Below are 13,777 nucleotides of genomic sequence, written 5' to 3'. Positions count from 1 at the left end.
GCCAAACCAGCCAGGGCTGTAGAGCATCTTTTGTTGTGCTTGTCATCTACGTATCTCCTTTGATGTAGTATTTGTTCAAATATTTTGCTCATATTTTTACATTTTGTTCATTTTCTTATTGTTGAGTTTCAATATTCTGGTTACAAGCCCTTTATCATATATGTGATTTACAAATATTTTTCCCCATCCTGAAGTTAACTTTCCATTGTTTTAACAATATCTTTTAAGGAGCAAAAGTTCTTAATTTGATGAAGCCAAATTTGTATATACTTTATGGCTTATTCTTCTGGTATTATACCTAAGGAAAACTTGACTAATCTAAGGGAACAAATTTTTTTTCCTGTGTTTCCTTCTGGAAGTTTTATAGTTTCAGGTTTTAAATGTAGGTTTATGATTCATTTTGAGATCATTTTTGTCTATGGTACAAGGTATGAATCAAAGTTCACGTTTGCATATGAATATCCAATTGTTCCAGCAGCATTTCTGGAAAAGGTTATTCTTTGTCCCAGAAATTGCTTTCACAACTTTGTCAAAAATTAGTTAACTGTATTTCTGTAGTCTACTTCTGTGTTCTGTGTTGTGTTCCATTGGCCTGTTTGTACTTATGCCAAACACTGCTGTAATTTGAAATCCTACATTTAATTGCATTCAAATTCTATTAAGTTTTAAGTTTTATTTAATGTTATTACATTTTACTTTCACAGAAGAGGAAAACTGAATTACCACAGAAGAAATTGTTAACTTCAAATGTTTCTTCACTACCAGAAATATTCCCTAACAGAGTCCTCTAAGGTTATTAATAATTTATGAAACCATTAAAAGAATAAAGTAATTATATTTTTAAATTATATTTTAATGTTAGATGGTGTCAATTAACTGAGAGATCAACACATTAAAACATTAGCAATTCTATTTTTTATTTCCTCCCTCATGTCTAATTTTTCTTAGGATTATTACTGTTTTTACATTATCAAGTTTTACAGTTCATATTCATTCTATTACTACTATCACTCCCAAAGATTTTTATATTTATAAGGATTTTCTCACCACTTAATTTTTTTTTTTTTTTTTTTTTTTTACCACAGAATCTCTGTTTCTGGGTTCTTTGTTTGACTCAGCTGTTAAGTAACTTGATATCACTTTTCAAGTAGTTTGGTTTTGATGGATGCTTCATGTTTGAAATCTGTGCTACCTTTATACTTGCAGAACATCTTAGCTCTGCGTCATATTCTTGGGTCCACCTTTCTTTCTCTCGGGACCACTGACTGCGCGTTGCCGCTGAATGGTGCTGAGAAGTCTGAAGGCAGCCTAATTTCTTCCCTAGTTGCTAATTTGCATTTCTGTCTGTACTATTTCTTTATCTTTAAATTCAAATAGCTTAATTAGTTAAAGTTTTTAGGCAGTGAGCATTCTGCATCAAGCTACCCTAAAGCACAGATTGCTCTTTCAATATATAAATTCAACTTTTTTCTCAATTTGGTAAATTTTCCTTATATTATGTCATGAATATATCTTCTGTTTCATTTGTTGGGTTCTCTATTTTAAGAATTAGTTATCCTTATGGTATATTTGTCTTTTATAACTACTAGCTTCACTTTAAATAACTTTATCTCTTCATCTTTTGCATTGATATGTTCTTTATTGCAAGCTTTTTCTCCATCATTAATTATATTTGTAGCAACATTTATTCTGTTTCTTACAATTTATAACTTCTTTAGACCCATGATGATGTAATTTGGTCTTCATTTTGTTTCTTTAGGTCTGTGGTCTCCTAAGAGATTGTGAGAAAGTTATTTGTATTCCTTAATTTTATTTTCTTACAAGTATTATATTTTAATAGTCTCTCTCTCCCACATCCCCTCTTCTTTTCTCCTTTCTTTCATGTTCTTCCTTGCATAACTCTTCTCTGAGTGTTCTATTGATTTAATATAATGTAGATAATATTTTGAGTCTTCCTAATCTGAGATTAGTTTGATTTCTCCTCTGAGGCCAATGGATTTTATTCTACCTACTCTTTAGAGCCCTGAGAAAGATTGAAGCAAGAAAGGACGTTTAGCTGAAGAGATGGCAGTCTGTGTCAGAATACTTGGGATTTGCTCTTTCTTTGAGGAGTCTGTTAAATTTCTCATTCCAGAAGTCACTCCACCCGGTTGGAGGTATATCTCCTTTCCATAGAGGAATAACTCTCAGGCTCTGTATCATTTCCCCACTGTCCCAGAATCTCTATTTCTTTAAAGATACAGGCATTTTTTCACCTGTTTGTCTATAGCAGTTGTGTCCACTATTCTGGTGAGAATAAGAAAAAGATCTGCATTTTCAATCAGTTTGTTTTCTTCCAGATTTTCCAATACAGATGAGACGTCTCAGGATTGTGTTGAGATGACAGTAGGGCTTCTGAAGAACTGGTGGTTAGCCTTAGAGTTAGGGTTAGGGTTGGGGTTGAGGTTAGGGTTAGGGTTGGGGTTGGGGTAAGGTTAGAGTTTGGGTTAGGGTTGAGGTTAGGTTTGGGGTTAGGGCAGTGATTAGGATTATAGTTGAGGTTAGGGTTAGGGTTCGGGTTAGGGTTAGGGTTGAGGTTAGGATTAAGGTTGGGGTTAGGGTTAGAGTTTGGGTTAGGGTTGAGGTTAGGGTTAGGATTGGGGTTAGGGTTGGGGTTAGGGCGGTGATTAGGATTATAGTTGAGGTTAGGGTTAGGGTTAGGGTTGAGGTTAGGATTAGGGTTGGGGTTAGGGTGGTGTCGGATTATAGTTGAGGTTAGGGTTAGGGTTCGGGTTAGGGTTAGGGTTGAGGTTAGGATTAGGGTTGGGGTTAGGGTTAGAGTTTAGGTTAGGGTTGAGGTTAGAGTTAGGATTGGCGTTAGGGTTGGGGTTAGGGCTGTGATTAGGATTATAGTTGAGGTTAGGTTTCGGGTTGGGTTTAGGATTAGGGTTAAGGTTAGAGTTTGGGTTAGGGTTAGGCTTGGTGTTTAGTTTTGGGTTAGTGTTCACCTGGGGTTGTGTGATGAGCCACTTTGTCTTTCTGCTCCACTCTATAATCCTTATGTTTTCTGGGAACCATATTTTGCATTTTATTGATTTATATTATTTACCTATAATTGCTGAAAGTGACTTTGGGTAGAGGGCTATTATTTCATATTTCTAATATTATAGCAATTATGGGAGGACAATTCCATGCAAACATTAATGATGTTTAATGATGCTCCTTAGCTAGGTTCCTGGGTTCATGTTTTCTTCTTGAACTTCAGTGATGCATGACTGAGACATTCGTTCTGTCGCCGGTCGAACTCTGATTTCACGATAGTGTAGTAAACAGTCCATTGCGGCATAAAAAAAGATATTCTTGAAGTACCCCAAAGACATCCTGTTTCTTAAGGAGGAAGTTATTTGTTTAACCCTTTCCATCTATAGCTAAATACTTATCTGTTTCAGTCTCTGTCTCCCCAGAAATCAATGTTCTAATTAGGAAACTGTAGCTAATCTTGCCAAATGCTAATAAATGAGAGTTGAGGTTAATCTTAGCAACAGGAAAACAGCTCACCATTAACAGTTAAAAGTCTGTAGAAGGAATAGCTTTTTCCTACTCTTTCTCTTAGCTGACTGGGTTCAAGCATAAGGTCGAAATCGGCCTTTTAGTTCATGGCTTTTTGTTTGAAAATTGATCATTGAACCATAGTTTAGAAACTTTTGCCTCTGAGATTCATAAGTCCTATTCCATTTCTCAATACTAATAAGAAGAAAATGGTAATGAGCGTTAAAACTGAATCTACCTACCCACAAAGACCAAACCACATCATAGCCTATGAAGGCATTCTTTTGGTTTCATTATAATAGACACTGTATTTTAAATAATCAATTTAATTGCAATAAGAAGCATTGATCATGAATAGAGTTAAACTGTTTGGCTAACCCCTGCTGCAACTCTGTCATTTCACGGTGTTACAGAATGAAGTCAAAGTTTATATCAAAAGCATGAGTTTGCAATTAGTTGAACAAGGTCCTTCAGAAATCTCCAAAGAATTACCATTTTTCTACATTAAACAAATTAACTGGATAGTAACCTTCACTTTAATCTGACTGGACAGAGTCAAGGGGGAAAATGGTATGTCTAAGTCAAAATGAGTGGGAATGTTCTAGCAAACACTCCCTAGAAGGACCCTCTTTGGGAAATGCCGCTTGGTGCTAGAGTAACTTTTATATTTCAGTGGAGAGTTTGTCATTAAGAGTAGAAGACACTTGTACACCTTACTTGTTTTCTTCTAGTATTTTCTTTTTCTTTTCTTTTTTTTTTATCCTCACCTGAGGATATTTTCCACTGATTTTCAGATAGAGTGGGAAGGAGTGAGAGAGAGAGAAACATCAATGTGAGAGAGACATACCAAATGGATGCCTCCCACATGACCCCAACCAGGGCTGGGGATTGAACTGAAACTGAGGTTCATGCCCTTGACTGGAATTGAACCCATGAATCTTTTGTCTGTGGGCCATTGCTCTAACCACTGAGCAAACCAGCCAGGGTCTTCTAGTATTTTCTATTTCACTCACTATTGCCATCTCACATGATACCTAGGCAGAGCTTCTAGCCAGTCCCTGAACCTGCCATGCTGTTTCATGACACCAAGCATTTGTTCAAACTGTTTCCACTATGTAAGTGGCCTTTTGTAGCCACCAGCCCCTCAAAACCTAGCTTTCATGTCATTTCCTCTATTCAGCCCACCACTGCTACCATCACTACCCTCCAGCCTGATGAACGCTCACTTCCTCCTCTGGGCCCCACTCTTCTTGTACATCTTTCGGTCTTAATAGCTTTACCTGCACTTGATTGGTTTCTTATCTATCTCTCCCAAGGGAGAAGGTCTTATTCTTATTCAGTTGCCTACATGCTTCTTGAGTATAGGAGAGATTATTCAACAACTTGAGCACCCGATCTTTACCAATACTTGTTGGAAGTCAGAAAGACAGATGTTTATCTCTGTTCTCAATGAACTCATGACCCACTGGGAAAGATGGGCTCCTATACAGCTAAACTCAGCAAGCCTAAGAGAGGGGAGTGGGCAAGTGCTGATGCTGAGCTGTCAGTGGGCAAGGTAGTGAACACATAAAACTCACCATATTTCACTGTATCTTCTATGGTTATCGTAATCCAAGCACACCTGCTTCAGCGGCATGTTTCACATTGCTCACTAATGTCTTCTCAGCATAATCTACACCTGTGCTTCCAAAACTAATGTGCACACAAATAACCTGGGGATTTTGTTAAAATGCAGACTTTGATTGAGCAGGTCCAGGGAGGTGCCTGAGACTGAGATTCTGCATTTCCATCAAGCTCCCAGGGGATTCCACCGCTGCTGGTCACAGACCACACTTAAAGGAGCAAACTCTGAACCACTGTCGTGTCAGCACATAAACATTGTTGAAGTAGCACCAATGTTTTTAAAAACTCCATTGCATTCTTAGACTATTCTTAAACTCCCAAGGCATTCTTCTGACTATTTAAACCTGATAAAAGAAAAGTTACACCGGGAGAGATAAGATAAACCAGTGCCTCCCCCCTAAAAAAAACCTGACAGAATTCCTTGAAACTGTTACTGCCCAGCCTTTGTTTTGTTGTCTGAATACAAAAGGTTTTTGTTCTTGCACTTGAGGTCTGCTGCTACCAGATGGCAATGGTCTGAATATGTAGCAAGGTTTTCCTAATATACAAGATCGCCATCATTTGCTTAAGTCTCCTTCATATCTAAACTATAATGTACCCCAGGATCTTTATGTAAACATCTTTTAACAAAACTATAAAACCTTAATCACCTTAATCATAAATAAAAATGCTTCTTTAATGCAACTATTTAAAACAAATTCTTTAAAGTACCAATGGGAATCTAATTTCTATTAAAATTTTTATAGCTTTTTATTTTCAACTACAGTTGACATATAATATTAGTTTCAGGTGTACACCCCAGTGCTTAGACATTATATAACTGACAAAATGATCATCCCTATAAATCTCACACCCATCTGACACTATACCATACATAGTTATTAGAATGTTACCGACTATATTCCCTGTGCTCTACTTGACATCTCCATGACTATTCTGTAACAACCAATTTGTACTTCCTAATCCCTTCACCTTTTTCACCGGTCCCTAACCCCCTTCCCATCTGGCAACTGTCAAAACATTCTCTGTATATATGTCTATTTCTGTTCTGCTGGTTTATTTTGTTTTATAGATTAAAGTGTTGATAGAAAAGTATTTATTGTTCATATTTTTATCTTTTGTTCTTCTTAAAGAAGGCCTTTTAATACTAGTTTTGGTGGTGATGAACTTCTTTAGCTTTTTCTTGTCTTGGAGTCTCTTTGTCTATCCCTCGATTCTATATGAAAGCTTTGCTGGGTTGAGTAATCTTGGTTGTAGGCCCTGGCTTTTCATCACTTTAAATATTTCTTGCCCCTCCCTTCTGCAAAGTTTCTTTTGAGAAATCAGCTGAAAGTCTTATGGGAGCTCCCTTGTAGGTAACTAACTGCTTTCCGCTTGCTGTTTCTAAGATTCTCTGTCTTTAATCTTTTGCATTTTGATGATGATGTGTCTTGGTGTGGGCCTCTTTGGGTTCATCTTGTTTGGGATTCTCCATGCTTCCTGGACTTGTATGTCTGTTTCCTTCACCAAGTTAGGGAAGTTTTCTGTCATTATTTTTTCAAATAAGTTTTCAATTTCTTACCCTCTCTCTTCTACTTCTGGCACCTCCATGATGTGAACATCGGTGTGCTTGAAGTTGTCCCAGAGGCTCCTTACACTATTTTTATTTTTTCAGATTCTTTTTTCTCTTTGCTGCTCTGATTGGGTGTTTTTTGCATCCTTATATTCCAGATTATTGATTTGATTCTCAGCTTCATTTACTCTACATATTGTTGATTCCCTGTAAATTATTCTTCATTTCAGTTAGTGCATCCTTCATTTCTGACTGGTCCCTTTTTATGCTCTTGAGGTCCTCCCTAAGTTCCTTGATCATCCTTATAACCAGTGTTTTAAACTCTGCATCTAATAGATTGCTTCTATACATTTTGTTTAGTTTTTTTTCTGGAGTTTTGTTCTATTCTTCCAATTGGGACATGTTTCTTTGTTTCCTCATTTTGGCAGCCTCCCTGCATTTGTTTTTATGTATTAGGTAGAGCTGTTACATCTCCCAGGCTTGGCAGAATGGCCTAATAAAGTAGGTGTTCTGTGGAGTCCAGCAGCTCTACCTCTCCGATCACCCAAACTGGGCACCACAGGTATACCCCCCCCCCCATATAGGCTGTGTAAACTTTCTTCTTGTAGTTGAGTCCTGATTGCTGTTGGCATGTCAATGGGAGGGATTTACCCCAGGCCAATTGGCTGCAAGGACTGGCTGTGCCCACTGACCACTGACCTCTGACCACCATAGAGCATCAACTGTGCAAGGGCCCACCCACAGAGCAGAACTTACTTCAACAGAGCTCTGGTGCCATTGAGTCTACCCCTAGAGGGGTGCTTGTGGAAGTGGTTGTGTGGTGGTGATGCTTCAACAAAGTCTGAAGCTGTTCACTGGGTGCGCTGACTCTGGGGCCTCCTGGTAGGTGCAGGCCAAGGTCAGCCACTGCCTGTGTACTTCCTGAGGCCACCAGGCATATGCTACAAAGCGATCTACAATGGCTGTTATTTGTGCTGGGCTTGGAAGTGCCTGGGAAGGTCAAGTTGAAAACCAAAGCTTGCTGCTACTAGTGCCAGGCCTGGGGCCACTTAGCAAGGGATACAGTGCACACTGAGGCTGAATGCTGCTTGTTCGAGAGATTTTAGGAAAATCTGAAGTATGAGGCAAGACAGGCCATTGCTATGGTAAAGCTACTGGACACAGCTTGGGTGGGCCTGAAAGTTCAGTGGGGCAGGGCCTCAGGGAATCACCAGGGCGGGGCTACCAGTGTGAGCCAGGTTGCTGGAGTCTCAGTTATGGTGCCATCTGCTGGTTCTTTCAGGGGAGGGCTCATCAAAGGAACAATGGCCTCTGCCAGCACTTCTGTCTGGGAAAAAGGGGCCCCTCCAGCTCTCTCCCCGATGCCAAACAACTCAGTTCTTCTCTGTATGTCTCTGGTGCCTTTCAAGCTGCTGTCCCAGCACTGGAGCTCAGAGGGAGTGAGTCTGAGATCGTCCATGTACAGGCCCTTTAAGAGGAATGCCTGGGACTCCAGCTGCCCGCTGTCTCACCCAGTCACAATCCCCACTGATTTTTACAGCCATAAGTTATGGGGACTTCTCTTCCTGACACTTGAACCCTAGGCTGGGGGGCCTGGTGTGGGAATGGGACCCTTCACTCCTCAGGGCCACCATCAGCTGAGACAGCCCTCCCAAGTTTTATCAATGTGGGCGTGGGACCAGATCGCTCTGAATCTCTGCCCCTCCTACCAGGCTAGAGGTGGTTTCTTTTTTAATTCCCTACTTCTAGGACTTCCATTTAGCTCAGTTTCAGGCAGTTCTAAATGATAGTTGTTTTGTAGTTTAGTTGTAATTTTGACGTGGTTGTGGGATGAGGTGAGTACCATGTTCACCTACGTGCCATCTTGACTAGAAGTCTGTTATTAACTTTTAATGGTTCCCATGTCAGCATCTGTTTAATTTTTCAATTCATTGGAGTCTGCCACTCATCATCAAGTCAAAACCCCTTAGACCATGAAACTTTGGTCTAAGCCCTCACTCTGCCTATACATCTTTTGTCATTTGTCAGTTTTGAGTTTTTCTTCCACCAAGATCCCTACTTGAGCTGTCTTCATTTGTAGGTCACCCTCCTCTCTTTCTTACATCATCCTCCAGCACTATGTCAACCAGACCAAGTTCCCTGTATGTATCTTCTCCTAAACACACGGAGAAGACATTGCGAGTCTTCCTGTCTGCTATTCAACACTTTCCTACAATGATATGCAATGTAAGAGGAAGTCTGGTTATTTGGTTTTCCCTTAGTTATTACATCACTTTCTTTCCTTTAAAAAAAAACAACAACAAAAAAAAAACCCTCACCTGAGGATACTTTTTCCATTAACTTTTTTAAAGATAGAGTGAAAGGGAGGGAGGGAGGGAGGGAGGGAGGGAGGGAGGGAGGGAGGGAGAGAGAAACTTTGATGTGAGAGAGACATATCAATTGGCTGCCTCATGCACAACCCCCTGACTGGGGCCGGGGATTGTACCTGCAACCCAGGTGCATGCCTTTGACTGGGAATTGAACCTAAGACCCTTCAGTCAGTTGGCTGATGCTCTAACTGCTGAGCAAAACTGGCCAGGGCATTATATCACCTTCTCTGACAACATAACAGTGGATTAAACCGTGGTGAGCTGTTTTCATCCTGTAGGACATATGGAAGGCTCTGAAAGCCTTATCTTGCCCAATGTCAGAGTCTGGAGAAAATTTTCTAAATGATCTTTCTTTCTTCTCAACACTTGTTGTCTCACTTAGGTTAATTCCAAAGATGATGATGGTGTCATTGTTGGATCCTGGGACAACATCTATGAGTATGGGGTCCCTCCATCAGCCTGGACTGGAAGCATCGACATTCTGTTGGAATATCATAGTTCCAAGAATCCAGTTCGGTATGGTCAGTGCTGGGTTTTTGCTGGTGTCTTTAACACATGTAAGTATCCAACCGAGTAATATTTTTTTAATGTAAAGGAAATTTCACTTCACGACATTTTATCTATAATCTAGCAAAGAGACCTAGCAAGCCCTGTTGGCGCCATAGAATTTATGGGTGGCTATTCTGGGATCTAGTCAATGCATAATTAAATTGTTCTGGGCCAAATATACTCATAGTTTCTCTTTGACTGCAGACTCTTTATAGAAAGAATGATGGACTATTTCCTACATAATCCATCATTCTACATCCAGAGAAACGGAGGGTCCCAGGGGCCAAGTAGGGCTGTGGGGATAAGGATATGGCATTTTCTTTTCAGTAACCCCCACCATTTTTAAAACGTTAAATTAGGCAAATTTAAAGTAATACATAGTAAAGAAAGAGGTATGCTGCTTATTGTTATTGAGAAGTTTTATAAATATGCTTAGTTGCTTGTTTATCAAATGAGAGGTTTTATGAATATATCTACTTAATTTTTACCCTAGCTATGAAAGGGATTGTGGCAGGTGGTCTCTTCTTCATTTTTTTTATCTCCATTTTTACATGTGAGTCTCAATGTCCCTGAGCAATTAAGTATCAGAACTTAATGAACAATCTTCATTCCCCAAGCTCCTTTCTGGGTTTTAATCCACCCAACATCCCATCCATAGAAGAAAGCATATGGGAACAGAATTGTTCTCTTCAGCCTCGTGCATCATGTTTTGAAATGGCTCAGTGTTATTGCTAATTCAATGAATATTTTTTTAAAAATACATCTACTTCAGTGTGTCTTCATCATTGGTAATGATCTCCATTCACATGCCATTTCCACAGCACTGGAGAAAACATTCAGCTCAAACTGGCGTGTCCTTTCTGCTTGCTCATTAGTAAAGAATGTTTTACCCAGATAACAATTTTTTTATTCAGAAAAATCAAGGAGGAGGTCAGAGCCTAGAAGCTGGGATGAGGCCTTTTTGAAAAAATAAATGATTATTAAGTGTCTCAATTTTAGTTCAAAGTTGTTACAGTCTAAGAATTAGTCACTGATCCAAGTGAGAAGAAATCAGGAGTTTTGTATCATGTGTTTTGTTTCCCCATGGCATCAAAATGAGTAAAATGATTTTCTTAGCCATTTGAGTATACCCAAGGACTAAAAGAATGTATGTCTACTTCCTGAGAGCAATCAAGGTCAATGTATTGTCTCCTAGAAGGGCTGGTCTCTGAAGTTCTAGAGAGAAGCCTAAACTTCAAGATAGTAGTTCCCCTCCCTCATGGTTCACAAGCCAAGACTATGTAGATAGCACCCAACAGAGGCAACCACTCTTATTAAATGATTCCAGGGACACAGGAAGGGCCCTCTGTCTCCTGCTGCCTACAACTTCATTATCCCAGTGTAATTCCTTTGGGCTTAGAACTGGATAAAATAGCACCTCCCGTCCATTTATGCCTTTTGTACGAAAGGGTCACCGGACCTCCTCCCAGCTTTGATGGTAAGCTGGGACAAGGCAGAAGCACAACATGAGGACATATCGTGAGGACAAACCCGAAGAGGGGAGTTGGAAGGAGGGAGGTCCTGGTGCCGCAGTGACAAGATCTGCCTTACCAGATTCCAGTTTGGACTTGCAAGGTTGTTCTATTGCAGGACGTGGATAGTCTTTGGTTAAAAATGCTAAACTATTCTGAGAAAATAAAAGACAAGCTAAGTCATTAATCTTAAAATTGTCAGCTGAATTATTTTCAATGAGTCCTGATGTGTGGCGTCCTGGGAGCCAGGGAGGGCATCTGGATTAAATTTAATCAATAGGTACATATGGCAAGAGATGCATCCTGGTAATTTATTATCTAACAATTAAAATGAATCTGTGGTGTCACCCTCCACCAAGTGTCACCGAGCAAACCCCGCTGAGGACCTGCTTTGTACATTCCTGACGTCCTATTAGCTGTTTTTTTATTTTATTTTCAGAGACATAGTCTCCTTAGCTGGACTAAAATAACACCACTGTGACAATTGTAGTGTTTGCAACTAAACCCTGGGGACACTGTTACTGGGCCTCCATGCCAGTTGGCTTCACCTGGCCCCACTGCAGCTCTGTGAGGTCAGGCAGCAGGGTTTCTCTGCACCTCGACAGGACAAGACCCCTTCTCCAGCAGGGAACAGCTGAGGACATGGCACACGGGGCTTTTCACGCTGGTGTTAAAGTAAAAAACAGAGACTAGCCTTGAAGATTTCCCGGGCAGAAAAGAACAGTTTGGTCATACAAAGCTCACTTTAGCTTATTTTGCAAGGCCAACTTGACCTGGGTCATTTCTTCCATCTGCCTCTGGAAACTGTAGGCAAAACTTGAACTGCTTCCCAAGGCTGCTGGAGGCGACCACTAAAAATTCTACCATCGAAACCAGTCACCGTGGAGAAGGAAGTCACTGCTTCCTCCCTGCATAAGCTGCTTTGTAACAATATACCCTGAGCCTCCTTCCACGTTTTGGTTTGAGTGTTCCTGGCTTGGGAACTGTCTTCTTGGTTTGCGCACAGGAACCTCTCACTAATCATTACTTCGGCCGTTTGGCTTCTGTTGTTTCTGAACTTTTGACATTGTTAAAGAAAGTCCCTATGAGAAGCGGTTGCTCCCTGTGTGTTAGGTTTTGGTGAGGTGGCTCACTGTGGTCTGCCTTCTTGCCCGCAGTCTTGCGATGCCTTGGGATACCGGCGAGAGTCGTTACCAACTACTTCTCAGCCCACGATAACAATGCCAATTTGCAAATGGACATCTTCCTGGAAGAAGATGGGAATGTGAATTCCAAACTCACCAAGGACTCCGTGTGGTGAGTTTGATTTACAAACGACATTACACCTTTGTCACATGTCACAAAACAGACTTGGTCTACTGCTTCATTCTCTTCTCTCTTAAAGACTGTTCAGTACCATAGGCAGAAATGTCTGATTGTCAGAGACTGTTTTTACCTCATGAATGAGAAATGCTATTAAATAGGCAGTTTGGGTTCTTAGTAATAAAGATTGGTCATCCCATTATGACAGCAACCAGTGATAAAGGCCATTATTTTAGCGGCTGGAACCTGTACTCGCTCTTCTCTACCTTAGATATGAACATCTGGGTGACTGGCAGAGACATGGGAGCCAAGCATTGTCTATGCCAATGCTCTTAGAGTCAGATAGCTAACATTTATTAAGCACTTACTATGTACCAGTCTGTGTGCATGATCTTTTCTAATTCTTATCAGGTGGGTGCTTATTAATATTTCCATTTACACATGAGGACGTTGAGGCCCAGAGAGGTTAAAGTAATTTGCTTAAGGTCACACATCTGGTAAGCTGAGAATAAATCCAACTGAGCCAACTGCAAAGATGTCATTCTCCTTGATTTGGGGCCTCATCATCCATTCAGAGATAGATTTGATAGCAAATACCGGCCACACGGTTATTCCACTGCCCTGAACAGTTGCACCAGAGGCTGGTGACGGGTTTAACATGCCAAAGGAATTTCCTTTTTTCCATGGCACCCACTCAGTCTTAAAACAATATTCTAAAAAGAGGGGGTACTCCAAATTTAAAGGACATTTATGTGGGTCAGTATGGAAGGAAATTGCCAGGCATTGAAATTGACGGGTAGTTCACTAGGTGGAATTTGCAAGCCCAAAATGTGTCTCCTTCGGTTGTTCTTTCTAAGTAATAAAGCTAAAACACTGTCAGTTGTAAACATATCCAAATGGGAATGGTAGGAAGTTATACGCTCATTTTAAGAGAAATTAAAAGTTAGAAGTGCCTTAACTCCCCACGTTCCAGGAATGGATCACAGTTGTGGGCGTAGTATTAACTCGTCAGTTCCAGGAAGCGCTCTGCCGAGAATGTAAGAAGGAACTCACCACACTAGCAGCAAAGTGCTACTGTGAATACAAACGAGTGCAGTTCATTTGCAGGGAATGAGCTGAGCAATGGTGAGCTAGAGAGAACAGGCAAGACAAAACCTCACCTCTGTAAACTGAGCAGCAATTTAAAGCGCCATTTAAGCCCTTGGAATCACAGTGGAGCAGCCTTGCATGTATATGAAATGACAAAAACAGACGAAAATAGCCTCCACAAAAGCCTGTTGAGACCGTCGAAAATGGCAAAGTGAGAATTATTTGGCATTCTGCACTGCATGTGTATGCATGCG

At 40.5% G+C, this 13,777-nt stretch overlaps 1 protein-coding gene across 2 annotated transcripts in view; it reads left to right on the top strand.

Annotated features, from left to right (window-relative positions):
- F13A1 (coagulation factor XIII A chain) overlaps positions 1-13,777 on the top strand; it is a 183,916-nt gene that overhangs the window by 108,716 nt on the left and 61,423 nt on the right. For both annotated transcript variants that reach the window (XM_036256890.1, XM_036256889.1), the window contains 2 exons: positions 9,455-9,629; positions 12,290-12,428. In XM_036256890.1, the coding sequence (XP_036112783.1) occupies positions 9,455-9,629; positions 12,290-12,428 (314 nt within the window). The remainder of the gene's footprint in view (positions 1-9,454; positions 9,630-12,289; positions 12,429-13,777) is intronic.

This window comes from Molossus molossus, unplaced genomic scaffold (genome assembly GCF_014108415.1).
Source record: "Molossus molossus isolate mMolMol1 unplaced genomic scaffold, mMolMol1.p scaffold_m16_p_12, whole genome shotgun sequence".
Taxonomy (NCBI): Eukaryota; Metazoa; Chordata; class Mammalia; order Chiroptera; family Molossidae; genus Molossus; species Molossus molossus.
Note: the sequence above shows the minus strand (reverse complement) of the source record. Positions and strands in the feature narration are given on the sequence as shown.